The sequence below is a fragment of the Camarhynchus parvulus genome, chromosome 5 (genome assembly GCF_901933205.1).
Source record: "Camarhynchus parvulus chromosome 5, STF_HiC, whole genome shotgun sequence".
Lineage (NCBI taxonomy): Eukaryota > Metazoa > Chordata > Aves > Passeriformes > Thraupidae > Camarhynchus > Camarhynchus parvulus.
The window spans coordinates 44,518,679-44,535,178 of record NC_044575.1 but is presented as its reverse complement, the minus strand read 5'-3'; the positions used below and the strand labels follow the sequence as shown (position 1 = coordinate 44,535,178).

Sequence of the window (16,500 nt, the reverse complement as noted above, 5' to 3'; positions counted from 1 at the left end):
AGGCTTTTTGTTCATGAGTGGCTTTCATGAGCAACTTTTCTTTAGTCTTCAATGAAATTTAGATGTAATCCCTCTGGCCGTTGTGTCATATAGAAAACTCATTTAGAGTTCACAAGGGATCAAAATGTTATTGTTCACTTGAAAATGTGTTAGACACCCTAGAGAAACCAGGAAAGACTCCAGCTAGGAGCTTAAAGTCTCAATCTCATATGTTGCAGTAAGTGAGAGATACTGAGAGACAGTAAAAGAGGGAATTGCAGAGAAAAGAGAAGCATTGCCAGAATATTAGATTAGAAGTCATAAATTAAAAATCTGTATTGTGAATTCATAAATCTCTTTAACAGTAATGTTTTGTCAGTTCTGGAAAATTCGAGAAGATGGAGTAATGGGTTTGTATATTTAAAATCTCTAAAGTATTAATCAGTGATTGGAGTGAGGAAATACCTTATCACCAGCCTTCAAGATTTTTTTTACGTATTGGCTCAGGTTAGTAGAGGGTTATTTGCTTTGCTTGGAGAGGAAGTTTGCTTGTTTTGTTGCTGGGTGATGGCTAGTTGTGGTATTAACTGCCAGCAAGCTGCTGGCAAGGATTAGACTTTTTCTTTTCCTCATTAGCAAAACACAAGTATTACAGGTCCAGCAGTATATGAACACTTCTGTATTGCTTAATAGGTAAAATGGCAGTGATCAATTCATTAAAACAGCTATAGTTATATACCCAGATGGACAGTGCAGTAGTGTTGTTCGCCCCTATGCAGTAATGGCATTAAAAGTGAGTGTAGAAAAAGAAGCTGATACAACAGTGAAAGGACCTGAGGTCTCCAGTGCAAGCAGTGAAGAGCTGGCGGGTGTTAGAAGAGTCATCAGTCGGCAGGAGCTGCTGTCTGTCTTGTGTTCACTCTACAAGCTCATGGCAGTGTGGTTTGGACCAAGTGACCTCCTCCTGTGCCATTCAGCAGCCACTCTGCTGACCATGTTTGTTCAGCACAGGAGCCAAGAAGGCTGCTCACCACTGCAGTTGGGAACATTTCCCATGCCTTACACAGGGTGATTGCCATAAGGAAATACTATTCATCTTCCAGCATCAAGGAGTTCTGAATTCCCACAAAAACATACTTAACCTTTTTTCCTCAGTTACAGCAGCATCCTAAATTAATTCTCAAGTAATGGTAAAAGCCATTCCAGCTTAGTTGGGCAAGCATTTATATACCTTACAGTAGCAGTCTGCACCCTGCTGGCATTGGGAGCTGGTTGTGCTTGTCAAGAGCATCATTCCCTGCTGCCTCCAGATACAGGGTTTAGTGGGCTCCATCCAGATAAGGCATCTACAACTATTGTCATCAACAACTTGAACATAACACTGACTAACTGTGATTTAGTTGCTTCTCAGAAACTTTTGGAGGTGGGTTTCTAAGCCTGCAAGATGCTTCATGATTTATTGTCTCTAGGTTTGGTGTTCTTGTCATTTCCTTCAGTTCACTCTTTGTCAGAGGTGCTGGCGAGACTTGGAAGAGAAGCATTTTGCACTGTGGATGGTTGGTAGTGGAATACTTCGAGCATGGGTACAGCAGTGCCTTCTTTCCCTTCAGCTGGTAGTGGCAGCTTCTGTTCCCAGAAATTTTCAATTATACAGCTGTCCTCAGAGCTGCTATTGCCCTCAGGGCAAAGAGGGGTAGTTGCAGTGTATTGGGTTGAGCTGTAGAGGCAGTTCAATCATCTTTTCTTGCTCCCATTATTTTTGCCACTGGTAAGGGATGGAGAGGACATCCTCTGTTTCCTTGCTGCCTGTTCGTGCTATAGCAGCTGTTTGCTTACTGCAGACCGTGTTGAGTATTTTGTGTGCCACAGCTTGTTAGCTTACAGCTGACACTGTTCATATTTCTGTCCTTTGCTGAGCTGTCCTGCCCTGTAGTTCAGGCTTTCCTGAAAGCCAGGAATTAGCTAATTCCACCTCCTTGGCCATGGTGGGCTAAGGTGTGTGTGTGGAGCACTTTCCCTTCCTCTCCAATGAGCTGTCCTTCATTGGGCAAATAAGTATCAGCTTCACAGGCCTTTGAAATGTGTGTTCAGGGGCTGGTGTTGGCCTGTATGTTTGCTTTCCCCTCTTTCTTCCTGCTTTACCATCACTCAGTGGACGTATTTGGTAACACAGTCATTGGCCTGTATTTATTGCCTGGCTTCTGTGTTTTCATAATCCCTTAATTGTGGTGTGTAGTGCCACACAATTGAATTTGGTTTGAATTTTTAGTTGTTTGGGTTCTTTAAATCTATTAATCAAGCCTCTCTGACAAAGAGGCCTGTGAGAGCTTTTGGCATAGTTGTGAAATACTGCAACTGTGCAAGAGAATTCTTACTCTTGCTTTTTTTAGTGCTTGGCTTTGAGACTGTAGTCTCCTTGCTCCAATGTGAATTCCAGAAGACAAAGGATTTATGTTTCCTTTTTTAAAGTTTCTTGAAGCCTATGCACCTTTTGAAGATTTTTATAAAAGTCCACCATATTTTGATAGAAATAACTAATCTGGGGGCTCACACACATTATTGCTTCTGTAGGCCCTGGGAGTTCTGGGTTGGGCTGGCCAGCTGCCATGAACCCTCACTGGCTGGACAGTCTTCATATTGGCATGGTTTCCAGCAGAAACAGTATTCAAATCAACACATTCCTGTAGAATGTTTTAGATTTCAGCAAAGCAACATTTTCCTATGGAAACCCTTTCCTCAGAAAAATTCCTGAAGTCAAGAAGCTTCCCATGCCTGGGGCCCAGTAGCACAGCAAAGTTTCCTGCTGATTGTGTCTTCAGAGAAAGAACGTTTCATTGCTTGCCTTGAGTGGAAATCAAGTCCCATTTACCATTAAAAATTGCTGGCACATCCATGGGATTGGTGGGCTTTGATCAGAGGTGGCTCTCAATTCTTCAGGGGTTAAACACCATCCTCCATCAGTTCTCTGAGATACAGGTTCAGCAGGCTGTGAATACTTCATTTGCTCCCTGTGGTGGTGCACAGATGCCACAGTGCCAATGACTGTGCACTGTGGATTGTGCACTGGATGCCTCTGGACTTGCACCCCTGGATCCTGTTTTATACATTTACTGCAAATGCTGTTGCAGCCTGGATATCCTTTTGGCTTCAAACAATAGTATTTTCTGAAAATCAAACCTGTGGTCCTTGGCAGGTAACTGTTGATGTTTCACGTGTTGTCTGAATTGTTCTTTCAAGATGTTTGCTTGAAATCTCAGCTTACTATGGTTTATCAAGGTCCATCTTCCACCCACTTCTGAAAGTGCCCTGTGCTCTTCTGCTTCTCAGAGTTAGGCCAGTCCAAACATGTCCAAAGCAAAAATGTATTAGGCCCCACGTTTCTTCATAGTGAGATAAGAGTTCAAACTACTTACTGCTTTTCTTCCAAGAGATATTACTTTAGTCATTGTGTTTAGTTGGTAAATTTGGGGAAAAACTCTTCCATCAATAATGCTAATGGAATAAATATTAATTTTATATCAGGTATTGATTACAAAAGAAAATCACAGACTCAAATTTTGCATTTTTATTTTGCAGAATATGCTGTTACTTCTGTAGGAGAACTGGCCATTCTTCTCTTGTAGCTTACAGGCTGCACTGAAGAAACAACTTGTTTGAAAAAATGCCTGAGATGGACCAAGTTATTTGGCTTTTTATTGATGATCTTTAGAAGAATGAACTTCTTCAAATGGTTTCTTAATCTGGAACAGAGAGGAAGCAGCTTTTGAACACTTTAAAGTGATAGTTCAACTCTGTCATTTGTCAACTTGAAATATGTTTTAATTATTAATACCCTCTGAGACTTCACAGACAAAAGTTTGGGAACAGAAAAAAATGTACCCAATGCAGTTCAGACATAGGTAAACTTCTACAAAGCCATGCAAACACAAAAGTTTGTTGTTTTGAAGGACTTGACAGTTGCTGTGGTACATTACTTACATGCTTTAACTCTTTATCTTCCTTCCCTGGGAAGACACGGTTAATTTTCTCAGCTCATGTGGGTTTGTGCTGAATCAGATGGAGATTTTTATGAGAGCTCTGGGCTCTCATAAATTTTTTCAAATTAGAAAAAAAGATAAATCACTATGGCTTTGTTTCTCTAGTGGAGATATTTTGTCTATTCAAATATATACACTTTTCCCACTCCTTTCTTTAACCCTCTTCCAACCCACTGATGACAGCCTGGGAGTGAATTTCTTTTGCAGTGTCATTTCAGAATTTCACTCTTTTTTTTCTCTTGGGCTTTTGAAAGGCATATAGTTGCCATACTGTGATTTCTGATTGGTAAATCTTTATGGAATCAAGACAATGCTATGGCTTTCTATTTGTAGCCTGATGGGTCCTGTTCCAGAGATTATGCAGTACTCTGATATACGATATGTGACAGGAGTGAATCCTACAGGAGTGTGAATGCCCTCAACAGCTCTTGACCTTCCTATGAGTTGAGGAGCTACACTGAAGAGCAGGTGCTTACTACAAGGAATGCAAACAATTGGTTGCTTAAGCACTATGAAGTGAGCGTGTGTTCAGACAAGTGTGTGCCCCGTGCTCTCCAGCACTTAAAATGTAGACCTACTTAACTTCTTTTTGGTCATTTTGTTTTTTTTCTCTCTCTCAATTCCCTCTTTTGTTAAGGAGTATTGAAGGTTTATATTACTTACCTAATTGGTTTGGATTCATATACAGTCCTTATTTTAACACAGAATTTTTTATATATTAGCACAAGACTATCTGCAGAATAGTTGTGCTTATATTCATAAAGCAGTGTTAAATACAATTTCCATTGTATAGACAATATATACAGAAGCTATATGACTGCAGTTTTGATAGCTAAAAATTTTCAGTCTACTTTTCCAGACTTCTTAAAGTAGTTTTTCACTGCTGTGTCTGCTTATATTTCTGCCTTTGAGTACATCACTCTTAAAAGAGTTGTCTTAGGAACACAGAAGGGTGTAGCCCCCGACTGCGAGTGTTTCTCTGTGGTGCAAAGTAACTTACACCAGTGAGGATCATTTTATGGTCTTTGCAAGGATTTATCCATGAGTTGTCTCAGAAGCAGAAGAGGGCCTGGTCCCGTGTGAGCTCAGGGCAGGGCCTTGGTTCAGGCAGCAGTGACACCTGCCAGGCACCCAGTGGCCCTTGTGGCCACTGCCCTGGCAGGGTCTCACAGTAGCCGCCGTGGTCACCAAGCACAGGGCAAAGGCTGACATTTGTCAGTGGCGCTGGGGACGATGTGTTGAGCTGTCCCTGCTGCCCTGAGGGGCTGTGCCTGCGGGGGCTCAGTGGGCGAGGCACGGGAGCTGCCCGGTGCCCAGCCAGGGCTGTCCTGGACAGACAAACAGGTGGGGCAGCAAATTGTCACAGCTGAGTGGAAGTCATAAAACATTTGAGTTGTTAGCAGGTATCTCTGGAAAAGGGCGTGTATTTTTCTGTACTGAGAATTCAGAAAATAATTTTGACATTGATTTGAGGTTTTTTATTATTTATTTGAAATTGCTTTTTTCTCTCTTCCTCCAAGAGGATGTGGGTGTGTGCTCTGCTGAGGAGATTTTTCCTTGTGAAGAAAATGTCGATCTTGAATGAAATTAACCTATTTTTAACATGAAATATTAGACCCTCACTTGAAGGCAGAAGTGTCGTGATGTTACATTAGCTTTAAGAACAAAACAGAATTCATGCAAATAGTAACTTATACTTGCAATTTCTAATGCAAATGAATGCAAATGTGATTTTCTTTACACTTGTTTCTTATTCCCTTTAGCACATCAGGTCCACCCATTTGGCCAGGAAGCACCTTTTTCAAGAGAAATGGAGCCCTTCTACAAGGTAGGTGATAGATACTGCATCTTGGAGTAACTGTTCTACTTGAGAAATAACTTCTGCGAATTGCACAGCTTTTTTGAAACTCACCTGGCAAGAAATAACCAAATGTTTTTTTGTTTCCTTTACCCTTTCTCCTTTATTGCGCATCTGGTGCCTTGAAAATGACGGTTTACCACGTACAGTGAGTGTAGTCTGTGAAAGTTGCTGCTTTTTTCCTTTCTTCAGATCATTAAATTGCTTGCTGTAATATATGGTGAAGGGTGGCTTTTTGTTTTTTTCTCTTTGTGTGGATAAAGAGTGCCCAGAAGGAAATGTTCCAGGAACATCACTTTTAGCTCTGTGGATGAAACAAGGTTGTTCTTTGAAAGAGATCCTTTTTTTTAGTCTTTAATTGTGCTGATAGCAAAAGGTACCAGAAGGTAGGTAGCCATGATGTAATGGGGAAAACAGTGTCAGAGTGTTTGTCTCAAGAAAGCTACCGTGGTTAATAGTGCTTATATTCATAGAACAGTGTTAAATACAATTTCCATTGTATAGACAATATATACAGAAGCTATATGACTGCAGTTTTGATAGCTGAAAATTTTCAGTCTACTTTACCAGACTTCTTAAAGTAGTTTTTCACTGCTGTGTCTGCTTATATTTCTGCCTTTGAGTACATCACTCTTAAAAGAGTTGTCTTAGGAACACAGAAGGCTGTGTCCCCAGACTGCAAGTGTTTGTCTCTGGTGCAAAGTAACTTACACCAGTGAGGATCATTTTATGGTCTTTGCAAGGATTTATCCATGAGTTGTCTCAGTTTCCTTTTCATTCTCCTGGTGCCAAGACTTTTCTGGTCTTTCTTCTGACAGAAAATGCTATATAATGTTCTCAGGAGCATTTATCCAAATCACCTACAATGGAGCTTTACTCACAACGAGACACACAAGCAAATAATTCATTGTCAGGCAGTATTACCTTTTACACACCAAAGGAATCCAGCATCTGAGGTTTACCTGAGAATATTTTTCAAGTTAATTCCTTGCACATATCTACGAATTTGCATAACTCCATTTACTATCTATGCTGAGATTTGTTCAAGTGAATTTTAAATACATTAAAACATTCAGATTATTTCTTAGCACTAGAAGATGGTATAAATTGTAGAGTTTAGTTGCTTTTGGCTTTAGTCTGATCAGATAGCTCTAAAGGATCTTTACAGTCCTTCTTAATGAGAAGAACTAGATTTTAATTTTTTTTTTGTAAGGAAAAAGAACTATTGTGAAATAGCTTGATTTGTTTCACTTTTTCAACAATTCTGATTTTAAATGGATATCTGCACATACGTAGTCTTTGTAATCTGAGTTGATAAAATGTAAACTTGCTGTGTCAAGTCTGTATGATAGAAATGTTTTACTTTTGCTTAAGGTGCAAGATACCAGGAATTAATAACAGCTGTTTTTGTAGTCCTCCCTATCTCAATTGTTGCTTAAAGCCTTCTCACAACAAAGAAGAACATACTGTTCTCTGTCCTTTTCTCCTCTGCCCTCTTCTGCCTTCCATATTGGGGTGGAAAATCTAAAACCCCAAAACTTTTCAACATATTAAAGAAATAGAGAAAAGAGATGACTGCCTTTTCAAGCAACAGGCAAAGCCTAACAGACCTTTAACTGAGCTGGCATTCTGTGTTGCCATTTCAAGTGGAAAATGCAGCCAAGTTGGACTGTAATATGCATGATACAACTGAGGTTGGAAGGATGAGAGTGTATGAAGAAAAACCTCATTAAAGTAATCTTTTAACACTTCCTGGTTAATTTTAAAGCAAGAAGATAAATTAATAAAGCCTTCCTTTCTGTCTTTTTGCTTTCATTTCTGTCTTTGGATTTCTCCCTGCAATAGGCTCTTTACTATGTAGGCTTTAGCAGGTTGCACGGAAATAGTGCATCCACCTCTTTGCTGCTTCTCTGAGTGCCTTTTTCCAGAAGACCCGTGTAAGAAATGGTGGCAGTGCAGGGAGGTGTGAAATGAGCTGTAGGTATTTGTCATGATGCCTTGAGAGGCTCCCTGGAACAGAGGCTAGACCGTGTTAAAGGAATAAAGTATTTATTAAAAGGCCTTCAAAGGATTCACCTTGCGCAGTACAAGAGCCCGGCCATGGCTCCACCCAAGATGGATGATGCGTTGCAAGTTTTCACACTTTGATAAGTTTTGGTCCATCTACATATTGGGGTTAATTGTCTAACTACAGCTTCAGGTTATGAAGTCCCATCTTCCCAGATTGCTCTCCTCAATTTACCATTGTTTATACTTTTTGGACCTGAAGCTGCAATGATACCCTTGGTTCTTGGGCTGGAAAAGGATTGTTTTGTCTAACTGAACTGTGAGAACTTGCTAACACTTTATATGAGGTTCAGTTATATATGAATGCGATACAAAATCTGGAAAATACAAAAGCTGAAACTTAAAGCATCAGTCAGTACCTATGATACATGACCACCTGAAGTATTTTTCCAGTGCTTATAGTCAGCTTAATGCAATCAGGAGAATGAAAAATTGACTCAATTATTGGTTTCAAGTTATAGTCCTGCCTTTGGATTGGCAAAAATTGAGGTAACAAAGGGATTTTAAACTATTTTTACTTGATAATTGTTCTACTGTGTTTGAAAAGAATGTTCACTGTGTTATAGACAATAATACAGAATAATTCTGTAATTATAGTAAATGTGGTATTCATGCGCACTTGTCACACCTCATTTCTTCTGAATTCTTAAGAAAAATGTTCTTTTTCTGGTCTGAGGAATGAAGAGAAAAAATTCCACAATGTAAGTAGTGCTTTCTTTAGCCAAGAAGACTTGTAGATGCTCCTGGTTTCCATTCATTTTATATCAGAACTATTTGGCAAAATAATCTTAACCATTGTAAAGAGTTTAACATATTTCTTCTGAGAAAGTAGCTGAGAAAACAGTTATCTGTGTACCTCAAAATAGCAAAGGAAGAGAAAGGGAAGCTAAAATTCATTTTAGCTATTCTCTGTCCTTAATATTTTTTGACATGAGTGGGAGTAATTCTCTGTTACTTTCTGGCTTTGTATTTTTTTAAGAATTTTGAAATATATTTACGCCATTCTCTTTTTGCCTATGTTTTTATTAGATATGAGATGGCTGCCTTAGGTTTTTGGGGGTTTTTTGGGTGTGTGGGTGGTTTTTTTGGTGGGTTTTTTTTTTTGTTTGTTTTTTGTTTTGTTTTGGTTTTTGTTTTTTGTTTTTTGGGGGTTTTTTGTGAGGATGATGGTTCTGTTGTTCTTGGCATTAACTCTAACCAGTTACTCTGTATTGAGTCAGTCACCTGCCTAGGTACTTTTTGTAGTCTTGAACTCCTGCTGGGTGATGGTTGCTCCCTATATCCTTGTGCTACTTGGTATTCTTGAGAAAAGTCTCATGCAGAGCTTAATTTAGGTAGGACCTTCAGTCCTACCAGACTCTAATGTCTTCTCTCAAAACTTACCTGTGTGTCCATGGAAATTGCTGTATTCTAGCTTTCAGGATTCCCATATAAAACAGGTTTTTGCTCTTGCTGCTTTTCTTTTTCTCTTGTTTTTTTTTTTGTAACTTGTTGCTGTACATATTGTATGTTTGTTTCAAATCATAGATTTTTTTTTTTTAATCTGCTGTATGGAGAGCCTTTGTTCCCACTGTTTTTTCTGTTCTGATCTGTCATAATACATTCATTTTTATGTAATAAAATATATGTGAGGAAAGAGTCCTTGTGGTAGAAAATACCTAGACATATTCTAAACTCTTAAGGAACTTATACTGTGGAAGATATGTGGGGCCATAGTCACATTAACTTCAAAACCTTGAAACTAATATATGGTGTTCTGAAAAGGGCAGTTTTGTTGCCTCTGCTCTGATCTTGGGTGTTAAGCTCGTCTGAACATGCAGTTGCTCACAGATCAGCGGTAATAATAAAACTTCTTTGCTGTTAATATGTCTGATATTCTTCTTGAATAAACTAAAAATACATCTTCAAACTACCTTTTAGCAGCAGTCATATAAATTCCAGTGGCTGTGTGCCACCTGTAAGATGTAACTGGACTGTAGAGGGGTTTGGTTTATTTTCTTAAAGATGTAACTTATCTTTCGAGGGGAAAAACCCCAAAACAACAAAGTTACTACTCTCTTCTAATCTTACTTGCGCTCACACTTTGATAAATTAAATGCAGCATATTACAGTGCCTTTTTGTATCAAATTTGTTCTGTCTTGATTTGTCTTCATTGTCTGGGGAAGGAAAGTAAACCTGGGTCATCCAGTCCCTATTGCTGTTAAAAAAATGGAGATGGGCCTCCTCACTGAGACTTGATGGTCCACCTTCCAGTTGTGCCTGACCTACTGCAGGTAGAGCCACGATCCTTGCCAAGTTGTTTGTGTTCTGGTGTGAGCAAGGTCCTCCACTTCCTCTTCTGACAGTCAGCACAATTTAAATCTGCTGCCTGTGGATGTTACATCAAAGATATGATTATTTTCCTCAAAGATCCTGCCGACCTGGATTCACACCTGCAAACTGGATTGCAGCAGTCAGTGAACTGAATTCAGACAGCATGGCTTTCCTTGGAAGCCATAATTCCCTTTTAATGAGGATGGAAAGAAAGATTGGAAAAATCCATCACCTTGAGAATGCAGAAGGGGAGCAGTGAGGAGTTGCATGTGGCCTCTAGTCCGTCTTGGCTGAGGGAGCCTGAGAAAGGAGGGATTACCCTCCCCAGATCTCATGGTCTCCTTGTTCTTTCTCTACCAGCAGCTGCAGAGAATAGGCATCCTCAGGCTCCAGAGCAGAGCAAGGGACAGGTTGTTTACCTGGGGATGACTTGCCCTCTTCTCCTCTGGGGAAGCACTGTATGAGAGACACTTCATTCTCTGATACTTGAAGCAGCTCGTGTGCGATCTGCCTTGGTCCTGCTGCCATGGCTGTAGCTGGCACCACCTGTGAGAAGCTTTGATGGGAAAGAATTGGAAGACACTGTCTTCACAGGGTCAGATGTCACCAAAACCAGCATGAGATGGAGACTCCATAGTTTGTTGCAGAGTAGAAATGGAAACTCTGGGCACTGCTACTCCATTGACCCTTATTGCCCTCAGTCCAGGTTGGTGGCTTTCGTGTTTTATTGTGCTGAGATCTGACACCTGCCCATAATGTGAGACTTTAAGGAAGGTACCAAAGCACATGGATCACTTTATTCTTAGTTGAGAATGGTGAGTTATTTGAGCCAGAAAATTGCATTCCTAATAAGAAAGTTTATTTTATATGAACAGACCAGAAATGAGATGTCCTACATAAAAAGATGAGGAACTAGTTTATTTTAAACATGTGCATACAATTGTAGAGAGATCTTTTTCTTCTCTAATAAGCTTGAGAATCCTTGAAATATCCAAATAAGCCATTTAATCTCTTTCCCATTAAGTATGTGTAAGAAATAAGAGAGGAGATTTGGGACTTCACCTTTCCAAGCATTAGCTATTAGTAGAAGCAGTTGCTGAGGTGGAAATAAACCAGCAGGGAGGAGGCAAAAAGGAGGCATTTGTTGCTTATTTCCCTTGAAAACACTAAATTAGAAACTTTCACTCTTATAAATGAAGACATCCAGCCTATATTTTTAGGTTAATGGTGGCATTAGGATAGGAATGTAACAATGCCAGGGCCTGGTTTCTTTGGACAAGTATTGCCCACACCAACTACTCTGCCTTTACTCTGGAGAAGCTGAGAGGAGTTGGTTTTTTACTTTCAGGAGTAAAGCCTTTCAAAGGGGAGCTTGACAACAAAATCACTAAGAGAAGATATGTGTGCATGCAGCCACGTGTATTTTCTGTCTAATAATGGGAAAATTTGTTTTTGTCAACACTGCCAACAAATACCCAGGAGCCCCTGCTAGCACAGTGAGCTTCTTTCTCCTGGTGGAAATTCAGTCCATCTACTCTTTCCACTGGGCAAGCAGAGCAGGTGTATTCCTGGGCATGTAGGGGAGAGGTACAGCCCATCCTGCAGCATAGGGTGCCTGTACCTTCTGTGCTAGCGGGGCTGAGGAGAAGGAGGAACAGGGGAGAGCTGAAAGACAAGAAACTTCAGCAAGTCTCGTGTGCATTTAACCTTCAGAACTGCGTGTCACACCTCAAAAGAAAACTAACCTTGGAGAGAAATGCTCTCATTTCTTCTACAGCCTAGAGGTGCACACAAAAGGAATGTGGCAAGATACCATATGTATTACAGATAATTTAATATTATATAATACTTAGATGTCATGGTGACCATAAGAAAAAGGCCAAAAGCAATACAAAATAATCCAGCCTTAGGATTGGTAGATTGAGGTGCTGTGATCTATAACACAGTCTTGTGCAAAACTCTAAGGCCCAAATCCAACTAAACCTTTATTTCTTAATGCATATTTGGGCATCTCCTGTTCCCAAGAATCTAAATAGATTTTCTTGCTTTGGGGTTATAATTTCTTGATTTTGTGCTCTGTGAGATGAGTATAATAATGGTGCTTTTCACTGCCCAGACCTGTCAGTCTGCAAAATATTGGCTCTGCATCATATTCTGATGCTTCACAAATGGAAGAACTTTAAACAGGGGGAACATAACTGTAAAAATCAACAGACCTGTCCATTAACTTTTGCAGGGAAGTGAATTTTGGTTTATTTTTCTTTCCCCCCAGTTGAACTCTATTCTGAGAGATACACTTGGAAAATGACTGTTTTCTGTAGAGACCTGAGGGAGGTTGAGAGTCTAGTTCCAATGTAGTTACTTTCATCAGCAGAGCATTAAACCTTTTGACTTCATCATGTTTTCTCTTCAGCTTTTGCTTCTCTGAGCTGCCATTCCACTGTCTTTGAAAAAAGTGGTGACAGTCATACTTTGCTTTGCTGGTGAGTTGATTTGGGTCAACATACTGAATTAACAGCAAAGCTGCTATCTGTCCTTGTTAAAATAAATCACTTTTTATTCACATAGCATAATTGTTTAAGTCAGCTTTTTTCCCCCTGTTTTTTTCCTCTTTGTTTTTGCCTTTCTGTTTTTTTCTTTTTCCCCCACACACATGAAGGATACCTGACAATCTCTTCAGGAGTTTCTTTTCAGGAAGATGATTCACATGGTGCTTCCGTAGAGACTGAATATTTGAATAATTTATTTATTATTAGCATTCAATGTGTTTGCAGTGGTATTATTGAAGAAGTAAAATTAAGTCAGAGGGGTTGTGCAGTGTGTCCCTAAGGGAGTAATTTGAACAGCAGAGCTCTCCTTTGTTTGGGAAAGTGGTTAAACTCCTAGAGGGGCTTCTAGGGTCCTGAGGGTGCTGGTAAGGGCTCTTGTTTGTGAGAGGATTTTGTAATGGCCTTAGCACTGTACAGTCAATTAAAAAATCCCAATGAGTGACTGAATCTTTTAGTGATTCCTACAGAAATGGTGACTTTGGGGTGATGTTTTTAGCTCTGCATTCTGTGTAGGGTGTGTATGTAGCTGTGCAGTTCGTATGTAGTCTTTTTATTCCTATTTTTCTAGTTGAGTGTGTAAAATATGGTAAAAGCTGTTATTTATTAAGTGCCTGAAGTGTGGTCCTGCTAACACTGGTGTTAGAGCCATTAGTATGGAAATGGGACCTCTGGCTGTTTATATTCCCTGTGACCAAAAGATCTGAGCTACCTTTGGCCTCTGAAGTTGAGAAGGAAGAAAACTGATCTCCATCAGGCAGGTCCTGGTAATGGTAGATCACCTTGCAGAGTACACAAAGATAAGTTGAATTCCTGATGTGTTTAAACTCAGTAACTTATGTTTCATATCTGCATGGGAGTCTTTACTATCTTTACAGATAACTCTGCTTATTTTATAACAGTCCTGTGTAGTGACTTTTGAAATTATTACAAATGAGTGACTCAAGATGAAGTTTACTGACTTTGTTTACTTCCCTTGACAACTGGAGAGTGTGGATGAGTGCTGCAAGGCAGGTTCTACCACAGCATTAAGCTTGGGCAGAGGTTCTGGCCACAGGTCTGCTCACCTGTTCTGCCTTCAGTCAGCTGCTGTGTGGGTGGTGGCAGTAAAACAGCACTTTGCAGAACACACCAGAGAGAGAAGTAACTGCTGCAAGTTCCTGCAGTACTGGCCTGGCTGCCTCAGTAACTGCTGTAGTGTAGGAAAGAAAAGATGCAGGAGTTACCCCCAAAACATGAGGGAGGTGAGTGGTCCTTGCCCTGGTAGGTCAGTGCTGAGGTAACCTCCAAGTACTGTTTTTCCAAGGATGCTGTTAAATGGCTTCATATCTGTTCTTAGTTAATTTTGGGATTGGTCCTGCAGGTGATGTGGCTATGACTTTCTGAACACTGGAATCTACTTCCTTTAAATTGGCAGTAGCTGATCTCAGCTTTTTTAGGAAAAGTATTTTCTGTGACTGACCCTTCTGTAGGCATCAGCACAGGTGCTTTTGTCTAGAGACATTTTCCAATGTTCCTCCCACAAACACACATACAGGACTGACTTATAAATGGAAAACTGACCGTGGTGCTCTTAGGTTTCAGCTGGGTAAAGGAAGATGGAGACCAGATAGAGCAAAAGAAACTACAAGTTCCTGTTCAGTGGCTTTTTCCTTTACTAGGACTGCCAAACATCCTCCAGTGTTTTCCTTTCCATGCCAGGAGCTGTAGTCTGCTCAAAGAGTGAGGGCTGTTTGCCTGTAGTGATTGCTTGCATCCAGGATTACTGGTACCTGCTGGCACAGTGAGAGCATCTCCTAAGGGGCTGGGTGTGGCTGGGAAGTGACTGGCTGTGATCACTGCAGGTATGGACACAAGTCTGGCAGCAGCTGGTGTCAAACCTCTCCTCTAGGTGAAGTTTGGGGCTAGGCTACTTCTGCCTAGGCTGGGGCTTAGAGCAGTGCATTTCAGTGGCCTGTGACAATACAGCACACTACCAGTTAGATCCTGTATTACAGGAGGCGTTCTCTGAAAAAGTCACAGTTAAAAATTAGTGGTGGAATTTGTGTAGTATCTTGGAAAATGGTAGAGTATGGAAAGATTTATTTTCTGTAACTGTGAAATTATTGTGACTATTGCCATCAAAATCTCTGGGCTGATGAGCTGGAGCATATGCTCCATGCTGAGAGCTTGTGAATGTTTGGCATTCCTAAAATGTGAAGGTGGCTGATATTAGAAGCAATCTTGGCTTTCATAATTCTAGAGTCTGAGAGCACAGCTAGAAGAGAGGCATATGCCTGTGCTTTACATGGAGATTACTAAAATAAGAATGTTATTGCAGTTGTGTTGCTATGAGCAGTTTTGGTGATGTGCAGATTGCTATGAGCAAGGGAATGCTGTTGTCAAGTTGGGCTGTTCCTTGACTATTCCAGAATTTTTTGAGCCAGGCCTGTAAGAAAATTATAACAAAGTCTAGGAATTTTTAAGATGCTCTCTTGCTATGACCAGCTTGTGTGATGGGCAGTCACCTTTTTTTTGGATCTCTGGGGGAGCCAAAGCTTCCTAACCAGTAAAAAGAGGAAAATTATGGGACAGACAGTGATGGTGATCAAGTCTAAGAAATGTTTGTGTCTTGTGAGTTTTCCTTGTATGCTGTCTGTGTTAATGAGGGTCATGGTTAACATTGGCAGTAATTTTTCCCCTCTATCATGCTAGAAATTTCTTCCTGTCAGTCAGAGCCGATCTCTGTTCTGCTGATAAGTTCTTGATTATATAGAAGGCATTTCTTAAACATCCAGGAAATGGCAAATTAACAGAAATGGAATATTACTAGGAGAGCTTAATTTTGTTTGAAATGTTGAGAAAAGTAGAAGCTATCTTAAATTGATTGGGTGGTCAGTGGCTTGCACATTTCACTGCTATGCCTTAGTTAAGCTAAATGTGAAAAAATCCATTGGTTTCAGATATTGGAATAAATCTTGCTGCTAGAAATGCTTGAGCTGCACACTTGAGAGTATGAAGAGCTCTGGGATGGCACAGTTTGTTCTTACAACTATGAATTCATAATTTGATTTTCCTGAAATTGATAACAGACTAGTGAATTAATTGGGACTGCAAGAGGAAAGGAGGCAGGATTTTTTTCCTTTTTCAGGAGAAGTACAGTGTGTTCAGAAAACCAAAGCCAGGGCATCTTTTGGGGTAAGTAGTGCTTTATATTACAGGTTTCAAACTACTAGAAGTATGCCTGCCAAGATAGTAGACTGTGAACATGAACCTACTGTACACAGCACTTCTTCCTCACATCCTTTGTAAAAAAAGAAAAGTTGTACCTGGATCTTGACAGACAAACTTCTACAAAACAGTTGTCTCCAATCAGCAGAGTGGGATGAACTCATTTTCTTGCAAGTGTCTGTAAGACTTTTAGACTATAAAAGATTTTATCCTCTGTTGAATGCATTTAATACTGACCACAAGTTAGCATAGAAAATGTAACTTTTCTTTAAATTGCTTTAGGAGAATTTTTGTAAACTTGGATATAAGATTATAGGATATTTGGCTTCATCTACAGGTTATTTCTCTTAGTTTCCTTTTTTTTTTCAGGTCAGAATGTCATAGTGCTTGGGATTGGATACAATAAAAACAATAAATTCTTTTTGTTTCTGATAATATTTATTTCTGTGTCTAGCCTGTCATTTTGCTCTCTAGTGCACAAGAAGGATA

General features: G+C 40.0%; 1 protein-coding gene across 7 annotated transcripts in view; it reads left to right on the top strand.

Annotated features, from left to right (window-relative positions):
- The window catches only part of FOXN3 (forkhead box N3), a 206,839-nt gene that overhangs the window by 126,398 nt on the left and 63,941 nt on the right, over positions 1–16,500 (top strand). For all 7 annotated transcript variants that reach the window (XM_030949323.1, XM_030949327.1, XM_030949324.1 and 4 more), the window contains exon 4: positions 5,780–5,844. In XM_030949323.1, coding sequence (XP_030805183.1) covers positions 5,780–5,844 — 65 coding nt within the window. The remainder of the gene's footprint in view (positions 1–5,779; positions 5,845–16,500) is intronic.